Source organism: Salmo salar, chromosome ssa09 (genome assembly GCF_905237065.1).
Source record: "Salmo salar chromosome ssa09, Ssal_v3.1, whole genome shotgun sequence".
NCBI classification, from domain to species: Eukaryota; Metazoa; Chordata; class Actinopteri; order Salmoniformes; family Salmonidae; genus Salmo; species Salmo salar.
The window spans coordinates 146,195,176-146,211,451 of NC_059450.1; the positions used below are offsets into that span (position 1 = coordinate 146,195,176).

The 16,276-nt window shown below is 43.4% G+C and overlaps 1 protein-coding gene across 1 annotated transcript in view; it reads left to right on the plus strand.

Annotated features, from left to right (window-relative positions):
• pdgfd (platelet derived growth factor d) overlaps window positions 1-16,276 on the plus strand; it is a 107,978-nt gene that overhangs the window by 43,606 nt on the left and 48,096 nt on the right. The window contains exons 2-3 of the mRNA XM_045724775.1: window positions 10,587-10,776; window positions 11,276-11,453. Coding sequence (XP_045580731.1) covers window positions 10,587-10,776; window positions 11,276-11,453 — 368 coding nt within the window. The remainder of the gene's footprint in view (window positions 1-10,586; window positions 10,777-11,275; window positions 11,454-16,276) is intronic.

Genomic DNA, 16,276 nt, shown 5'->3' on the forward strand with positions numbered 1-16,276 from the left:
CTGCATAAATAAAGGTGGGACAAACTGACCATTCATTTTCCAGAATCAACATTCATTGATACTCTCGTTTTTAGTAGTGTCTGCTCTACGTGCAATTTGTTTACTTGAGACATAAAAAGGGTATCGATAGAAAAGTGTCCTCTATTACAGTAAAATAATGTCTCAATGTGTTTGTGTCCATATGACCGATTTCCATTGGAACAAACCGCAAATACAAATAGCGAGTGGAAAACGCTTGTCAGGGAATGACAATGTGATCTTTCAACTTTTTGGGCGTGACCGGCAGAGGCAGGGGCTTGGTGTGAGTAAACCATAGAGCGAGAGGTTTCAGTCTCGCTAAAATCTGTCAGAAATAAGGCTACTGCGTTTTCATTGTTACGGCGGAGATGTGCAGCTCGTCTTTTATATACAGATCTCTGGTGTAAATGGGAAGGTGCACACAGAGGAGCGAAGGAGACAAGACCAAAAATATAACATGAGAGCAAGCAGACACAAGCTCTCATAAAAATATAACAAAACCTTGATTCTTGGGATAAAGGCATTTGGAATATCGCATAAAAACATTTTAATTAATCTAATTAATTTGATATATTGCTCAGCCCTATCTGTACTTGGAAAGGATACAATGAATATTAGTTTAAAGTGCACCTACAGCAGCAGGGTGTAATGTTCTATCAGCTCCCTGGAATCTATTTCTGCTGCGAGTGACGACCACACCAACACAACACCGTCAGCATGACAATTAGACTGCATTAAAACAGTGACACAGACAGTTTGTGTTAGTGCGTGTGTGCATTATAAACTCAACAAAAAAAGAAACGTCCTCATTGTGAACTGCGTTTATTTTCAGCAAACTTAACATGTGTAAATATACTGCTCAAAAAAATAAAGGGAACACTTAAACAACACAATGTAACTCCAAGTCAATCACACTTCTGTGAAATCAAACTGTCCACTTAGGAAGCAACACTGATTGACAATACATTTCCCATGCTGTTGTGCAAATGGAATAGACAACAGGTGGAAATTATAGGCAATAAGCAAGACACCCCCAATAAAGGAGTGGTTCTGCAGGTGGAGACCACAGACCACTTCTCAGTTCCTATGCTTCCTGGCTGATGTTTTGGTCACTTTTGAATGCTGGCGGTGCTTTCACTCTAGTGATAGCATGAGACGGAGTCTACAACCCACACAAGTGGCTCAGGTAGTGCAGCTCATCCAGGATGGCACATCAATGCGAGCTGTGGCAAGAAGGTTTGCTGTGTCTGTTAGCGTAGTGTCCAGAGCATGGAGGCGCTACCAGGAGACAGGCCAGTAAATCAGGAGACGTGGAGGAGGCCGTAGGAGGGCAACAACCCAGCAGCAGGACCGCTACCTCCGCCTTTGTGCAAGGAGGAGCAGGAGGAGCACTGCCAGAGCCATGCAAAATGACCTCCAGCAGGCCACAAATGTGCATGTGTCTGCTCAAATGGTCAGAAACAGACTCCATGAGGGTGGTATGAGGGCCCGACGTCCACAGGTGGGGGTTGTGCTTACAGCCCAACACCGTGCAGCGTGTTTGGCATTTGCCAGAGAACACCAAGATTGGCAAATTTGCCACTGGCACCCTGTGCTCTTCACAGATAAAAGCAGGTTCACACTGAGCACGTGACAGACGTGACAGAGTCTGGAGACGCCGTGGAGAACGTTCTGCTGCCTGCAACATCCTCCAGCATGACCGGTTTGGCGGTGGGTCAGTCATGGTGTGGGGTGGCATTTCTTTGGGGGGCCGCACAGCCCTCCATGTGCTCGCCAGAGGTAGCCTGACTGCCATTAGGTACCGAGATGAGATCCTCAGACCCCTTGTGAGACCATATGCTGGTGCGGTTGGCCCTGGGTTCCTCCTAATGCAAGACAATGCTAGAGCTCATGTGGCTGGAGTGTGTCAGCAGTTCCTGCAAGAGGAAGGCATTGATGCTATGGACTGGCCCGCCCGTTCCCCAGACCTGAATCCAATTGAGCACATCTGGGACATCATGTCTCGCTCCATCCACCAATGCCACGTTGCACCACAGACTGTCCAGGAGTTGGCAGATGCCTTAGTCCAGGTCTGGGAGGAGATCACTCAGGAGACCATCCGCCACCTCATCAGGAACATGCCCAGGCGTTGTAGGGAGGTCATACAGGCACGTGGAGGCCACACACACTACTGAGCCTCATTTTGACTTGTTTTAAGGACATTACATCAAAGTTGGATCAGCCTGTAGTGTGGTTTTCCACTTTAATTTTGAGTGTGACTCCAAATCCAGACCTCCATGGGTTGATAAATTGGATTTCCATTGATTCTTTTTGTGTGATTCTGTTGTCAGCACATTCAACTATGTAAAGAAAAAAGTATTTAATAAGATTATTTCTTTCATTCAGATCTAGGATGTGTTGTTTAAGTGTTCCCTTTATTTTTTTGAGCAGTGTATTTGTATGAACATAACAAGATTCAACAACTGAGACATGAACTGAACAAGTTCCACAAACATGTGACTAACAGAAATTGAATAATGTGTCCCTGAACAAAGGGGGGGGGGGGTCAAAATCAAAAGTAACAGTCAGTATCTGGTGTGGCTACCAGCTGCATTAAGTACTGCAGTACATCTCCTCCTCATGGACTGCACCTGATTTGCCAGTTCTTGCTGTGAGATGTTACCCCACTCTTCCACCAAAGCACCTGCAAGTTCCCAGACATTTCTGGTGGTGGGGGATGGCCCTAGCGCTCACCCTCCGATCCAACAGGTCCCAGACGTGGAAATCACGCACAGAATGAGCATTATGGCTGGTGGCATTGTCATGCTGGAGGGTCATGTCAGGATGAGCCTGCAGGAAGGGTACCACATGAGGGAGGAGGATGTCTTCCCTGTAACGCACAGCGTTGAGATTGCCTGCAATGACAACAAGCTCAGTCCAATGATGCTGTGACACACCGCCCCAGACCATGACGGACTCTTCACCTCCAAACCAATCCCGCTCCAGAGTACAGGCCTCGGTGTAACGTCATTCCTTCGACGATAAACGCAAATCTGCCCATCACCCCTGGTGAGACAAAACCGCGACTCGTCAGTGAAGAGCACTTTTTGCCAGTCCTGTCTGGTCCAGCAACGGTAGGTTTGTACCCATAGGCGATGTCGTTGTCGGTGATGTCTGGTGAGGGCCTGCCTTACAACAGGCCTACAAGCCCTCAGTCCAGCCTTCATAACTATGACCTTAATTACCTACCGTCTGTAAGCTGTTAGTATCTTGACGACTGTTCCACAGGTGCACTTTTTGTTCAACGTTTGACAAATTCACTTATGTTTATTAAAGGTGAACTGCACTCACCTATTCCGCATGTGTTTCTTTCAGTGCTCATTAAGCACAAACGAGAGAAACTTAGTGACAGCGAGGTAAGCTAAGCTAGCTTTGCTAAAGGCAGAATACCACCAGGGCCTGAGTTATCGAGAGCAAGCGCTCACCCAAACAACATAAAAGTAGCTAGCTACCTACAGTTGACGTCGGACGTTTATATACAGCCAAATACATTTAAACTCAGTTTTTCACAATTCCTGACATTTAATCCTAGTAAAAATGCCCTGTCTTAGGTCAGTTTGGATCAACACTTTATTTTAAGAATGTGAAATGTCAGAATAATAGGAGAGAGAATGATTTATTTCAGCTTTTATTTCTTTCATCACATTCCCAGTGGGTCAGAAGTTTACATACATACACTCAATTACTGTTTGGTAGCATTGCCTTTAAATTATTTAACTTGGGTCAAATGTTTCAAGTAGCCTTCCACAAGCTTCCCACAATAAGTTGGGTGAATTTTGGCCCAGAACCTCCTGACAGAGCTGGTGTAACTGAGTCAGGTTTGTTGGCCTCCTTGCTCGCACACGCTTTTTCAGTTCTGCCCACAAATTTTTTTAGGCTTGAGGTCAGGGCTTTGTGATGGCCACTCCAATACCTTGACTTTGTTGTTCTTAAGTCATTTGCCACAACTTTGGAAGTATGTTTGGGGTCATTGTCCATTTGGAAGACCCATTTGCGACCAAGCTTTAACTTCCTGACTGATGTCTTGAGATGCTGCTTCAATATATCCACATAATTGTCCTACATCATAATGCCATCTATTTTGTGAAGTGCACCAGTCCCTCCTGCAGCAAAGCACCCCCACAACATGATGCTGCCACCCCCATGCTTCACGGTTGGGATGGTGTTCTTCGGCTTGCAAGCCTCCCCCTTTTTCCTCCAAACATAACGATGGTCATTATGGCCAAACAGTTCTATTTTTGTTTCAACAGACCGGATTACATTTCTCCCAAAAAGTACGATCTTTGTCCCCATGTGCAGTTGCAAACCAGTCTAGCTTTTTAATGGCGGTTTTGGAGCAGTGGCTTCTTCCTTGCTGAGCAGCCTTTTAGGTTATGTCGATATAGGACTCGGTTTACTGTGGATGTAAATACTTTTGTACCTGTTTCCTCCAGCATCTTCACATGGGCCTTTGCTGTTATTCTGGGATTGATTTGCACTTTTCGCATCAAAGCACGTTCATCTCTAGGAGACAGAACACGTTTCCTTCCTGAGCGTTATGACGGCTGCGTGGTCCCATGTTGTTTATACGTGCATACTATTGTTTGTACAGATGAAGGTGGTGCCTTCAGGCGTTTGGAAAATGCTCCTAAGGATGAACCAGACTAGGTCTACAATTTATTTTCTGAGGTCTTGGCTAATTTCTTTTGATTTTCCCATGATGTCAAGCGAAGTTGCACATAATTTGATGGTAGGCCTTGAAATACATCCACAGGTACACCTCCAATTGACTCAAATGTCAATTAGCTTATCAGAAGCTTTCAAAGCCATGCCATAATTTTCTGGAATTTTCCAAGCTGTTTAAAGGCACAGTCAACTTAGTGTATGTAAAGTTTTGACCCACTGGAATTGTGATACAGTGAATTATAAGTGAAATAATCTGTCTGTAAACAATTGTTGGAAAAATTACTTGTGTCATGCATGAACTAGATGTCCTAACTGCCTTGCCAAAACTATAGTTTGTTGACAAGAAATGTATGGAGTGGTTGAGAAACGAGTTTTAACGACTCCAACCTAAGTGTACGTAAACTTCCAGCTTCAGCTGTAACTTGCAAATCCGGGTTAGTTTAATATCTTTGTATGAGATTAAATGAATTGGTGAGCTAGCAGGGATCTTCGTAGCTAGCCAGTTTGAGTTGAAACATTATCGATTGCAAGCTGGCTAACGTTACATCCTATCATCAAACCTTATCGTCAGGTATAGTCTGTAGGTCGACCGGTAAGTTATTAACAAGTTTTATGGCATGTCTTGATTGATGCTCGTCTCAATGGACTCTTAGGGTCCAGAATATTTTACAATGTTGCAAGTTTGTTAGCTCTTCGGGCTGGACCAAACTGACGGTTGATATGATGTTTCAAGTTCCTTGCAGACAGGCCATGCCTAGCCAAGGTCATTTATTTTTATCAGGATATTTTCTACCTGCAGGCTCAAATGTTTTTGTTGGCTTTATGTTGGCTATTTGTACATAGTTGACAATGGCAATAGAAGTTACTTTTAGATTTGTATAATTTTCATTTAGATATAACTTTTTTTAATCACATGACAATGATTTTGAGATGAGCCGACTTTATTATGAAATAAATAAAACTGTTCCATGAAAATGTGCATATGAAAATCCTACCTGGCACACAGATCGGTAGAAATGGTAAGATAAATTGGCACTCCAAATGGAAAATGTTGCCTACCACAGGTGTAGCCTATTAGCCTAGTAATGGCAGAATTGGTGAGAACCATGATTCTCCTAGGTTTTGTATTCAAGTCAATGTACTGTACCCAGAGGAGGACAGAAACTTGCTGTCCTCCGGCTTTTATTAGGATCCCCATTGGTGCTACCCTACAGAGTGCTGTTGAGGCTACTCTAGACCTTCATTGCAAATCAATTACTTGGTGACGTGAATATATTTAGTATAGTTTTATAAAATAATATATTTGTAGAACTTTTTTTAATGTTTCACTTTTTTATTTTTATGAAATTCACTGAGGAGGATGGCCCTCCTCTTCCTCTTCTGAGTAGCCTCCACTGCTGTCCTAAATTATTTTCGACTTCACTGTATGTCATGCACACACACGCACACACAAGCTGTCTGTCACTGTTTTAATGCAGTCTAATTGTCATGATGACGGTGTTGTGTTGGTGTGATCGTCACTCGCAGCAGAAATAGATTCCAGGGAGCTGATAGAACATTACACCCTGCTGCTGGTAGGTGTGACGATCAGGTTCAGCACACAGTGAGGCAACACCACACACACACACACACACACACACACACACACACACACAAACATGCACAAACCTACATAATGTGAGGGTTGTGTAAGTGTCGGAAGTCAGATCTGTTTAATGAGGTGTGATGTGTATCTAATTGGAGCATTGTGACTCAGCCTGCTCTCCTTGTGCTTATATCACATCTATTGAGATCATGCCTTTTAGACAGTTTGTACAACCTTAATATTTACTAAATCTCTATGGCTCTGAAGACAACGCTGTTTTGTTATTCATAGTGTATTAAATATTTTGTACATTATTTCACATACATGGTGAACGAGCGCAGATACACACGCGAACACCGAACAAACAGATACACGCAAACACACACACATACCAGGGTTTCCGTTAGGGTAATGTGGTGCTGGACATTTTAGAGAAATTGTCCGGACCCATATGCATTGGGTACCCAACCTGATTAGTGTGTCCACCCACAGTGCTCAGAAACACAGGCATCACATTTACAATGGTTAAAACAAGAGACCACAGTGCTCAGAAACACAGACATCACATTTACATTATGGTCATTCATATTAACACAACATGCAAGTCTTACCAAATTCTAATGTACACTTTGAAGATGTCCACATTTACTTTTCCTTTTTTTTATTGTTGTGTTTTGAGTTACTTAGAAAGGCATTTCACTATACTTATTTATGTGACATTAAACACCTGAAACTTGAGTAAAGAACAGCATCATTAGCCTATGTCAATATATTATCCCCCATAGTAGAAAAGTGTAGCTATTCTATTGGTCAGCTTGTCATTCTGTGTGAGAAAGAAATAGCCCATTCCAAACAGACTCTGGGACACTTGTGGGATGAAACAGTAGATCCCGCATTCATACAACCAGTCGGCCTCGGCTACATCCCAACATGGTGAAAAGCATTGAGGCTGATGCGTCAGATCAGCACATTTAGCTCAGAATATTGTTTAACTGTTATTCATTCACGTTATAAACGCAACAATGCTCACAAGGCAGTAGCCTAGGCTGCGTGGGAATGTTCGTTCAATTAGTGTGAAAACAGTGTTGTCAAAAGCGCACCACATGCCAGTGATTTCATGTGACAGAGATGAAAATATCTGTTTGAAATTTAGAAAGAGGAGAGATGTAATATGAAACAACTAACATGGGTTGCTAATATGACTAGGATTGTGCCTTTGGCTACTAGACAATGAAAGAAAGTTGATACAGTATAAAATAATTGCCTCCACGGTCTGATTTTGGCTAGGCTATTAAGTATATGTTTTGAAAATGTATACTGCCTCCAGCTCATTGCAAAGTGGTGTGTGCCGCGCTGATGAAGCCTGCCTTCGGTTGACTATGCTGTTTGATTCTGCTCAAAGGTTCTGTATCTGTAGGCTGTACGCGCGTGATAAATAAGATCCACAACGACTATACTGTACACGAGCGATGTATTTCCATCAACTGGTATCTCCATTAATGCATAGGATAAAAAACATTATTTTGCAATGAGATTTTTTTTTTTCCTCATCTGAACAAAACAAAAAAAGCCAGAGATTAGGCCTACCGGCCAATGGGAAACGCACGTACACACAGGGACTGCGTGACCTGCTGGGCTGACTGGGCTGTATTTTCTGAGGTGTATGTGGTTTTAGTGGAGAGTTGCAACATGCATAATGAGGTTTGAGCCTACACCCCTGGGTTATGAGTTTAGCTAACACAGCTGAGACAGGATGAGATGTCTCGCTCTCCTCTCGTTTTATTCTCTTTCCTGCCCTCCTCCCCTATCCCTTCCTCCCTCCTGTCTTTTCATCTTGTCATGCATGTCATTTAGCAGTAACGTTTGTTGTGAAAGCAGTGAGATCTCCCGTTTTTACCAATCCGACTTCAGATTTTGACGTTCTCCAAACGTCAAATATCAAAGTGTTTTTGACACCATGGGTTGCTCTTCCTGCTCCACATAATTCCGAATGGTTAAGGGTTAAGGTTTTGGGAAAAAATATATAAAAATGAGTGTGTACCACTGGGATTGAACACGTGACCTTCGGATCCTGAGTCATGGGATTACTCCTGTCCACAACATCCTAGTAATTCCCAAGCCTACTTGATGGTAATATCAAAAGCAGGACAGTATGAAGATAGGCAGGAACTGCTTCTCCAATAGAAATCACCAATCACGCTTGTAGGCAATCTCATGGTGACGTTGGATAGCCAGTCACATGCTCAGAAACATGTCATTGGGTCTAATGGTCGTCTCAGCCTTCAAAATCAAAGGCACTCCTTCTATATAACGTTTTAGATTATTTTTTATTTTTTTACAAAAATAAAAAAATTGTCGGTTTGTCACTTTCACAAGATTGGAGTTAGAATAATAACATATTCAACAACTTAAGACATTGGCTCGAATCTAGGTTGTTCCTTTAGATTTCAAGAAAATTAACAACTAAGGGAAGAATTCTTCACTTCTCTCATTGACTTCTCAAACCCCAAAACCCCGGCCTGGTCACCTAGGTCTGTTTCACAAGCATTCCCGGAAGTCTCGCAATGTTGCACATCTGGGTTTAAGAACTCTGGTAATAGTGCTCACTGTTGCCCCTAGTGGACGGTTTTTAAGGCATTTCCCGACGTCCAATTTCGAAGTCAATCTTGAGTGATCTGGCTGGTGAGAGTAGGAGAGTGTCTAATGGCATTGTTCCACTCTGTTAATCAGAGGTCTGGCTGTGATGTCCATTCAGTCGTGAAAGTGCTTACGCGTCAGGAACCATCAGCCAATGAGGTCACAGGGGATTGGTCCTGAGGGGCCGGAGCGGTAGGCCATGTTATGTGTGTATCAGCGCCTTGGATTCACTAGAACTCTAGGATTATTCTAAAAGTTAACAATCCCAATTTAGTTTAAATGCCAACACCCCTATTAGACTGCTGGCTCTTTGTCCTCTCTCTGCTGGCTCTTTGTCCTCTCTCTGCTGGCTCTTTGTCCTCTCTCTGCTGGCTCTTTGTCCTCTCCCTGCTGGCTCTGTGGGAACCCCAAGACTCACTCTGCCACCTCTCATATTCACTTATTCTCTCTCCGCTCTCTCCCTCGCTCCATTCCTCCCCTGCACAATCACTCGCTTCTCTGCTGCCAAAGCAGCACGCCTTACAGAGCAGAGAAGTCATTTCTTTCTTTCTTTCTCTTTCTCCTCTCTCTCTCCAGCTCTAACCCACTGTGTATTAAAACTGTCAGAAACACAGCAAGAGGTCAACTTCCATTAGTCTGAAAAGGTCACGAGGCTCATGTTTTTCTATTTCTAATTCTGCCTATACAAGATCAGGTGGCACTAATGATCATATAGTACAGCTGCATATGGTAGAGGATGAAAGGGTTTAGTGTACTCACTACCCATACACAGAGCCAGACAGACAGAGAGCCAGACAGACAGAGAGCCAGACAGACAGAGAGCCAGACAGACAGAGAGCCAGACAGACAGCGAGCCAGACAGACAGCGAGCCAGACAGACAGCGAGCCAGACACAGAGACAGAGCCATACTGACTGTATCCTTGGATTAATTGGGTTTAAGGCCATTGATGATGTAACTTCTACTTTATATGTAAATGGTTTAATTTTAGAGTTGGATTGGCCACTCCATGCATCACTGCTCTCCTCCTCCTCTTTCTGTGCTGTGTGCTCTTTATACGCACATGGCGTAATTAACATCACTATGGATACAGGCGCTACAGTACATCAGTTCACTCGCTAGGGAGAGAGACATGAGGGAGGGAGAGTTGGAGGGAGAAATGGAGGGAGGACGAGAGAAGTGTGTTTCTACAGAAACGGACATGGTTGATAGTTGTTAGCGATCATGTGTGGTCGAGCAGATATTGTCTTTCCTCATTTGACGCCACTCACTAACCCTGTGCCCCTGTATGGGTCATAATAACTACTTCCACTGGGTGAGAGAGGTAGAGAGAGAGATTCATGTCCTGGGATTCAGTCACAGAGCATTAGGATGAGTATTTAGGAATATAAACTGTATTTATTGGAATAGTTTAGTTTACTGTTGTTTTTCTTAGTTTGTCCAAGTCCTGTCTGTCTGTATCTCTGTCTCTAGCTCTCTCTGTCTCTCTCTCTCTCTCTCTGTCTCTAACTCGGTCTCTCTAACTCTCTATCTTTATCTCTCTGTAACTCTCTCTGTGTCCCTGTGTGTGTGTTGTATCCCAGAGAGTAAATTCACTAACCTATACCAGTTCTAACTGCTAACAGACAGCAATCACCTTACAGACTTGTACCGGAAAGAAGAGGTCGTCACGGTAACTGCAGCTGGGGGAGCCATCCAGAGCCCCCGCTTCCCGAACGCCTACCCCCGGAACCTGCAGTTGTCATGGAAACTACTGTCGCCCCACAACACCCGCATCGTCCTGGAGTTTGACTCCCACTTTGCGTTGGAGGAACCAGAGAACGAAGTCTGCAGGTGAGAGAGGGAGGAGATGATAGAGAGGTAGAGAAAGATTGAAGTGCCAAGAAGAGAGAAAGTTGGCTGAGTTTGTAACGGATGAAAAGGGAGAGGGAGAAGGCTGGCATCCCTCTGATGGGGGTATCGACATCTAGGGAGTCTAAAGAAAGGAGGAATGGATGAAAGAGGGAGGGAGGGAGGGAGGGAGGGAGGGAGGTTGCCTTCTTTGCAGTAATGAAGAATATGTCCTTGAGGGTGAGAAGAGAGAATTGACTTTTAATCCCCAAACCAAAGGCAGCTGTCTTCGTAAGCACTTTAGACAAGAGAGAGAAACAGAGAGAGGGAGAGATGAGGAAAGTGAAAGATAAAGAGAAAAATAGGGAGAGGGAGATGACTCTGGGGATTGGCTCTTCAACAATTAACGCTTTTCTAGTGAACAGTGATGATTAATTGATTGATTAATTAAATCCATTGATTGACAGGTTAGTGACCCTCTTCTCTCCCCCTTCCCTCCCAGGTATGACTTTGTGGAGGTGGAGGACATCTCAGAGACCAGTACTATTATCTGGGGGAGATGGTGTGGTCAGAGAGTACCCCCATGCCTCACCTCCAAAACCAACACCCTCAAAGTCACCTTCAAGTCAGATGACTACTTTGTGGCCAAGCCTGGCTTCAAACTCAACTACTCTCTACTGGTGAGTGAACATCGGGATGTGACTGCATCTCATTCCACAAAGTTGGCGCTGAAACGTAAAGACCCAAGGCTGGTGTTATAACTGCCAATTCATCTCTTATGCCATCCTTATGACAGTCTAATGTAGTCTGTATGACAGAGGGTTCAAGTACAGTGCTACCAAAATCCTTCCTGAGGTAACTAGCTGTGGGAATTAAGAGATGACTAAACCCATTAACGTCTGTTTCCTTTGTAAGACGTCTAACTTGACAAAAGAGGAGGTAGAGGAGGAGGGAGGCTGAGTATGTGCTCTTTAAAAAGCCCAGCCTGGATAAGAAGATTAGCTTTGTCACAACATCAGTAGTTGAATAGTGGAGGAAGATTTAGATGTGTAGATGTTCCCTTGGCTTTCAGACACATTATGATCACTAAAGAGACAGAGAGTTTTATTCCACCCTCTAAAGCATTTGACTATAAACACACATTATGCCATACCACTCTACACTCTGTCTCCTCTCCATTCTGAAAGATTATGGAAGTGTCTCTCTCTCTCTCGCTCTCTCTCTCTCTCCCTCTCGCCTGGAGAGGTAGGAATATACAGTATATGCCAGTTATTAGTCCTTCTCCACAGTGCATCGTCATCTTCGTCCATGTTCTTTTTCATCCCTCTGTCCTTGTGTGTAGCTGACTAATGTGTGTGTCCTTGATTCGGTCCTATGTAGCAAAATCTGAAATGGCATTTTTTTTTTACATTGGACAAAGGTAGAGACTCAGAGCTAGAAAATTGTATATTATACACTAAGGTTAACATTAGGTTATGACTAACAATACAAATGGCTTTCTGAGATACGAATAATATTACTACACAGAATATACATCTAACGTTAGCTAGCTAGCTAACAGCACACTTTAAATTGCAATGAAAACAACTTTCTGACAAAATTAGAAATGTACAATATCTGAAAATGTAGGTAGGTTGAATCTCTTACCCGTATACATGGATGAACGCTTCTCCCTCTCTGTCACGGATGCCATGGTTTCCCCCTAGTTTGAAGATGTAATCCGGAGACAGGTGTTTTATACAACAGGGCTTCTGTGTGTTCTCTTTTTGACCCCCTCTGCATATTTGCAATCAAACGTCAGAATTTTCTCCATCTCCTTAGCTATTATACTCTGCTTCCACCGGCATTCCACTGATTTCAAAACTCAGTCAACTTATTCCGTGACAACAACACGGTTGATCGCTGTTTCCGAAGACTCTACAATGTCTGGTTCAATGACAATGTTTTTACCTAAATTAGGGATTTCCTTGTCGTCTGATTCGTCAGATAGAGATAACAAGGCCCAATCGTTCTCCAGAAAGTGGAGAGCATTAGCAACACTTTTGCAGTTCTTTGGAATATCTTTAAAAAAAAGTTGAGTTAGAAAGGATGACTTACACATACTGAGCAGCTCATGTTATACAGAAGCATGCTCATGGCAGACCAATCTGAACTCATCTCTCTGCATGTCCAGCCCATCCATTATCTCAGCCAATCATGGTCTTTTTCTGTGGCTAAACCAACTAGGCTGGTAATAAAATAAGAAATAAAAATCTTGGTATTTACAGATGGAATGCACGTTTGTAAAGACACATGAAGGTTTACATGTTCCAGAAGGCATTTTTGCCCCCAAAAAATCATTTTTATAAAAAACGACATGTTTCCGTTCAAACGGCCTGTCCTGTGAAGTAGTGACGTGCGACATACGCCTAGTTTTCTGAAACGAGTTACCAGTTACACCCTGTGTGTACGTGTTTGGTTGTGATTGTGTGAAAACAACACATTACCCAGACAGGGAAGCTGTCGTTAGATTGGCCTCCCAGTACACACACACACTTACCCAGACAGGGAAGCTGCCGTTAGATTGGCCTCCCAGTACACACACACTTACCCAGACAGGGAAGCTGCCGTTAGATTGGCCTCCCGGTACACACACACTTACCCAGACAGGGAAGCTGTCGTTAGATTGGCCTCCCAGTACACACACACTTACCCAGACAGGGAAGCTGCCGTTAGATTGGCCTCCCAGTACACACACACTTACCCAGACAGGGAAGCTGCCGTTAGATTGGCCTCCCAGTACACACACACTTACCCAGACAGGGAAGCTGCCGTTAGATTGGCCTCCCGGTACACACACACACTTACCCAGACAGGGAAGCTGCCGTTAGATTGGCCTCCCAGTACACACACACACTTACCCAGACAGGGAAGCTGTCGTTAGATTGGCCTCCCAGTACACACACTTACCCCTCCACCACCTCTAGGGCTGTGAGAGGCTTCATTTAACAGCTCTAATTTGTTCTGCCCTGTTGTATAGATAAGATGGAGGGAGGATGAGAGAGAAAGAGAGGGAAGGGAGAGAAAGGTAGAGAACAGGTGTCTCAGATCCTATCATGCTGACAGCCGATAACTCCTTCAAAACCAAGAGAGAGGTGAGGAGAGAGAGAGTTACGAGTGAGTGGGAGGGAAGATAAAAACAATTACAGAGATGGAGAGAAACACAACGTAGAGTGTGAGTCTAGTTCCTGTTTGTACTATCAGTCATTCTTCATCACAACCACAAAACAACCATGACACAACCATGATAAGATAACATATAGTTTATTTGTCCATATGTGATGGAAATGGGTCTTGAGCTTTAACCCGACCCCTCCGATACACAAGCACAACAACACAATGTAACATGACTATGACGCTGACTGAATGCTGTAGTGCTGTTCTTAATTCCCTTAACAAAAGGAATCCTCTAGAACAGGTATTCCCAAACTGGGGTATGTGAACCCCCAGGGGTATGCGCAATGCCATCGGGGTACGCCAAATAAAAATGTGATTATTACATTTTTTTTCTTCATTTTATTAACTTTTTTTTCTCACATTTTCAAACAGTCCATTTATATTTTCCAACGGGGCTATACATTTGTGTGAGGTTTTTTTCTTGCCTGAGTAGCGTCGTTTCACTGCCAAAAATACAATTTAACCATCTACTGTTCAGCTAAATAACAACACAATGTCAAATACAGGTAGCCTAGTCAAATAATTAACATCCAATCACATTAACCGTTTCTCTCGGGGGAAGTCCACTAACGGTCCGTATGTAGCCAAACGTAGCTGCTGCTCATGTTAGTATCTGTACTGATGGCACAAAAGCCATGACAGGGAGATATAGTGGAGTGGTAACGCGCCTGCAAGCAGTTGCTCCCGACACCACTTGGGTCCACTGCAGCATCCACCGAGAGGCTCTTGCTGCCAAGGGAATGCCTGACAGCTTGAAAGACGTTTTGGACACTATAGTGAAAATGGTTAACTTTGTTAAAGCAAGGCCCCTGAACTCTCGTGTATTTTCTGCGCTATGCAATGATATGAGCAGCGACCATGTAACGCTTTTACAACATGCAGAAGTGTGCTGGTTATCAAGGGGCAAAGTGTTGACACGTTTTTTTAATTGAGAGACAAGCTTAAAGTTTGCTTTGCTGACCATAATTTTCACTTGTCTGACCGCTCACATGATGACGAGTTTCTCACACGACTGGCCTATCTGGGTGACGTTTTTCTCACCTGAATGATCTGAATCTAGGATTACAGGGACTCTTCACTATATTCAATGTGCGGGACAAAATTGAGACTATGATTAAGAAGTTGGAGCTCTTCTCTATCTGCATTAGCAAGGACAACACACAAATCATTGTATGATTTTTGTTGTGTGCAAATGAACTTACGGACAATGTCAAATGTGATATAGTGAGTGAGTTGGGTGCGCAATTACGCAGGTACTTTCTCGAAATGGATGACACAAACAACTGGATTCATTATCCCTTTCATGCCCTGCCTCCAGTCCACTTACTGATATCTGAACAAGAGAGCCTCATCCAAATTGCAACAAGCGGTTCTGTGAAAATTGAATTTAATCAGAAGCCACTGCCAGATTTTTGGATTGTGCTGCGCTCAGAGTATCCTGCCTTGGCAAATCGCGCTGTTAAGACACTGATGCCCTTTGCAACCACGTACCTACGTGAGAGTGGATTCTCGGGCCCTCACAATTGCATTTAGGTTACCTCAGTTAATAAATATATATTTTGTTATTCCTTGTCTCCACGTTGTCTCCCTTTTGTTAGGAACTTTGAGCCGGTTTGTGACACTAGCATGAAAACTAAATACAGCACAGACTGTGTGTGGAAAATGATTTAAAACGGAAACTCTCTCCAATACAACCCAATATTGCAGAGTTATGTGCATCCTTTCAAGCACACCCTTCTCATTAACCTGTGGTGAGTTATTCACAGTTTTCGATGAACAAATAAGGTTTTATATGTAAGATGGGTAAATCAAGAGCAAAATTATTTAATATTATTATTTGTGCCCTGGTCCTATAAGAGGTCTTTGTCACTTCCCACGAGCCGAGTTGTGACAAAAACTCAAACTCATTCTTATCTTTAATAAATGTATTGTAGAGCGTGTGTGTGGCAGGCTTATAATGATGGCAAAAAACAATATTTGAGAGTGCGCTGATCCTGGTGCTAGAGGGGGTAAGCAGCTGGAGGTTGAATGTTTGAAGGGGTACGGGACTATAAAAAGTTTGGGAACCAGTGCTTCAGGATTTACTGGAGTTCCTCAGAACAGCAGATCCATGCAGGCAGAAATATGATCCAGATGTTGCCAGGTATTGCAGCTATTCTGAGACCCACTGAGGTTTTCCCATAATTACATCAATAGATATTCCCTGTGGCAAAACAACACCAAAAGCTTCTTAATCTCCTCCAGAAGTAACATGTCTGAGAGGAGGATTACAGACATATTATCAGAA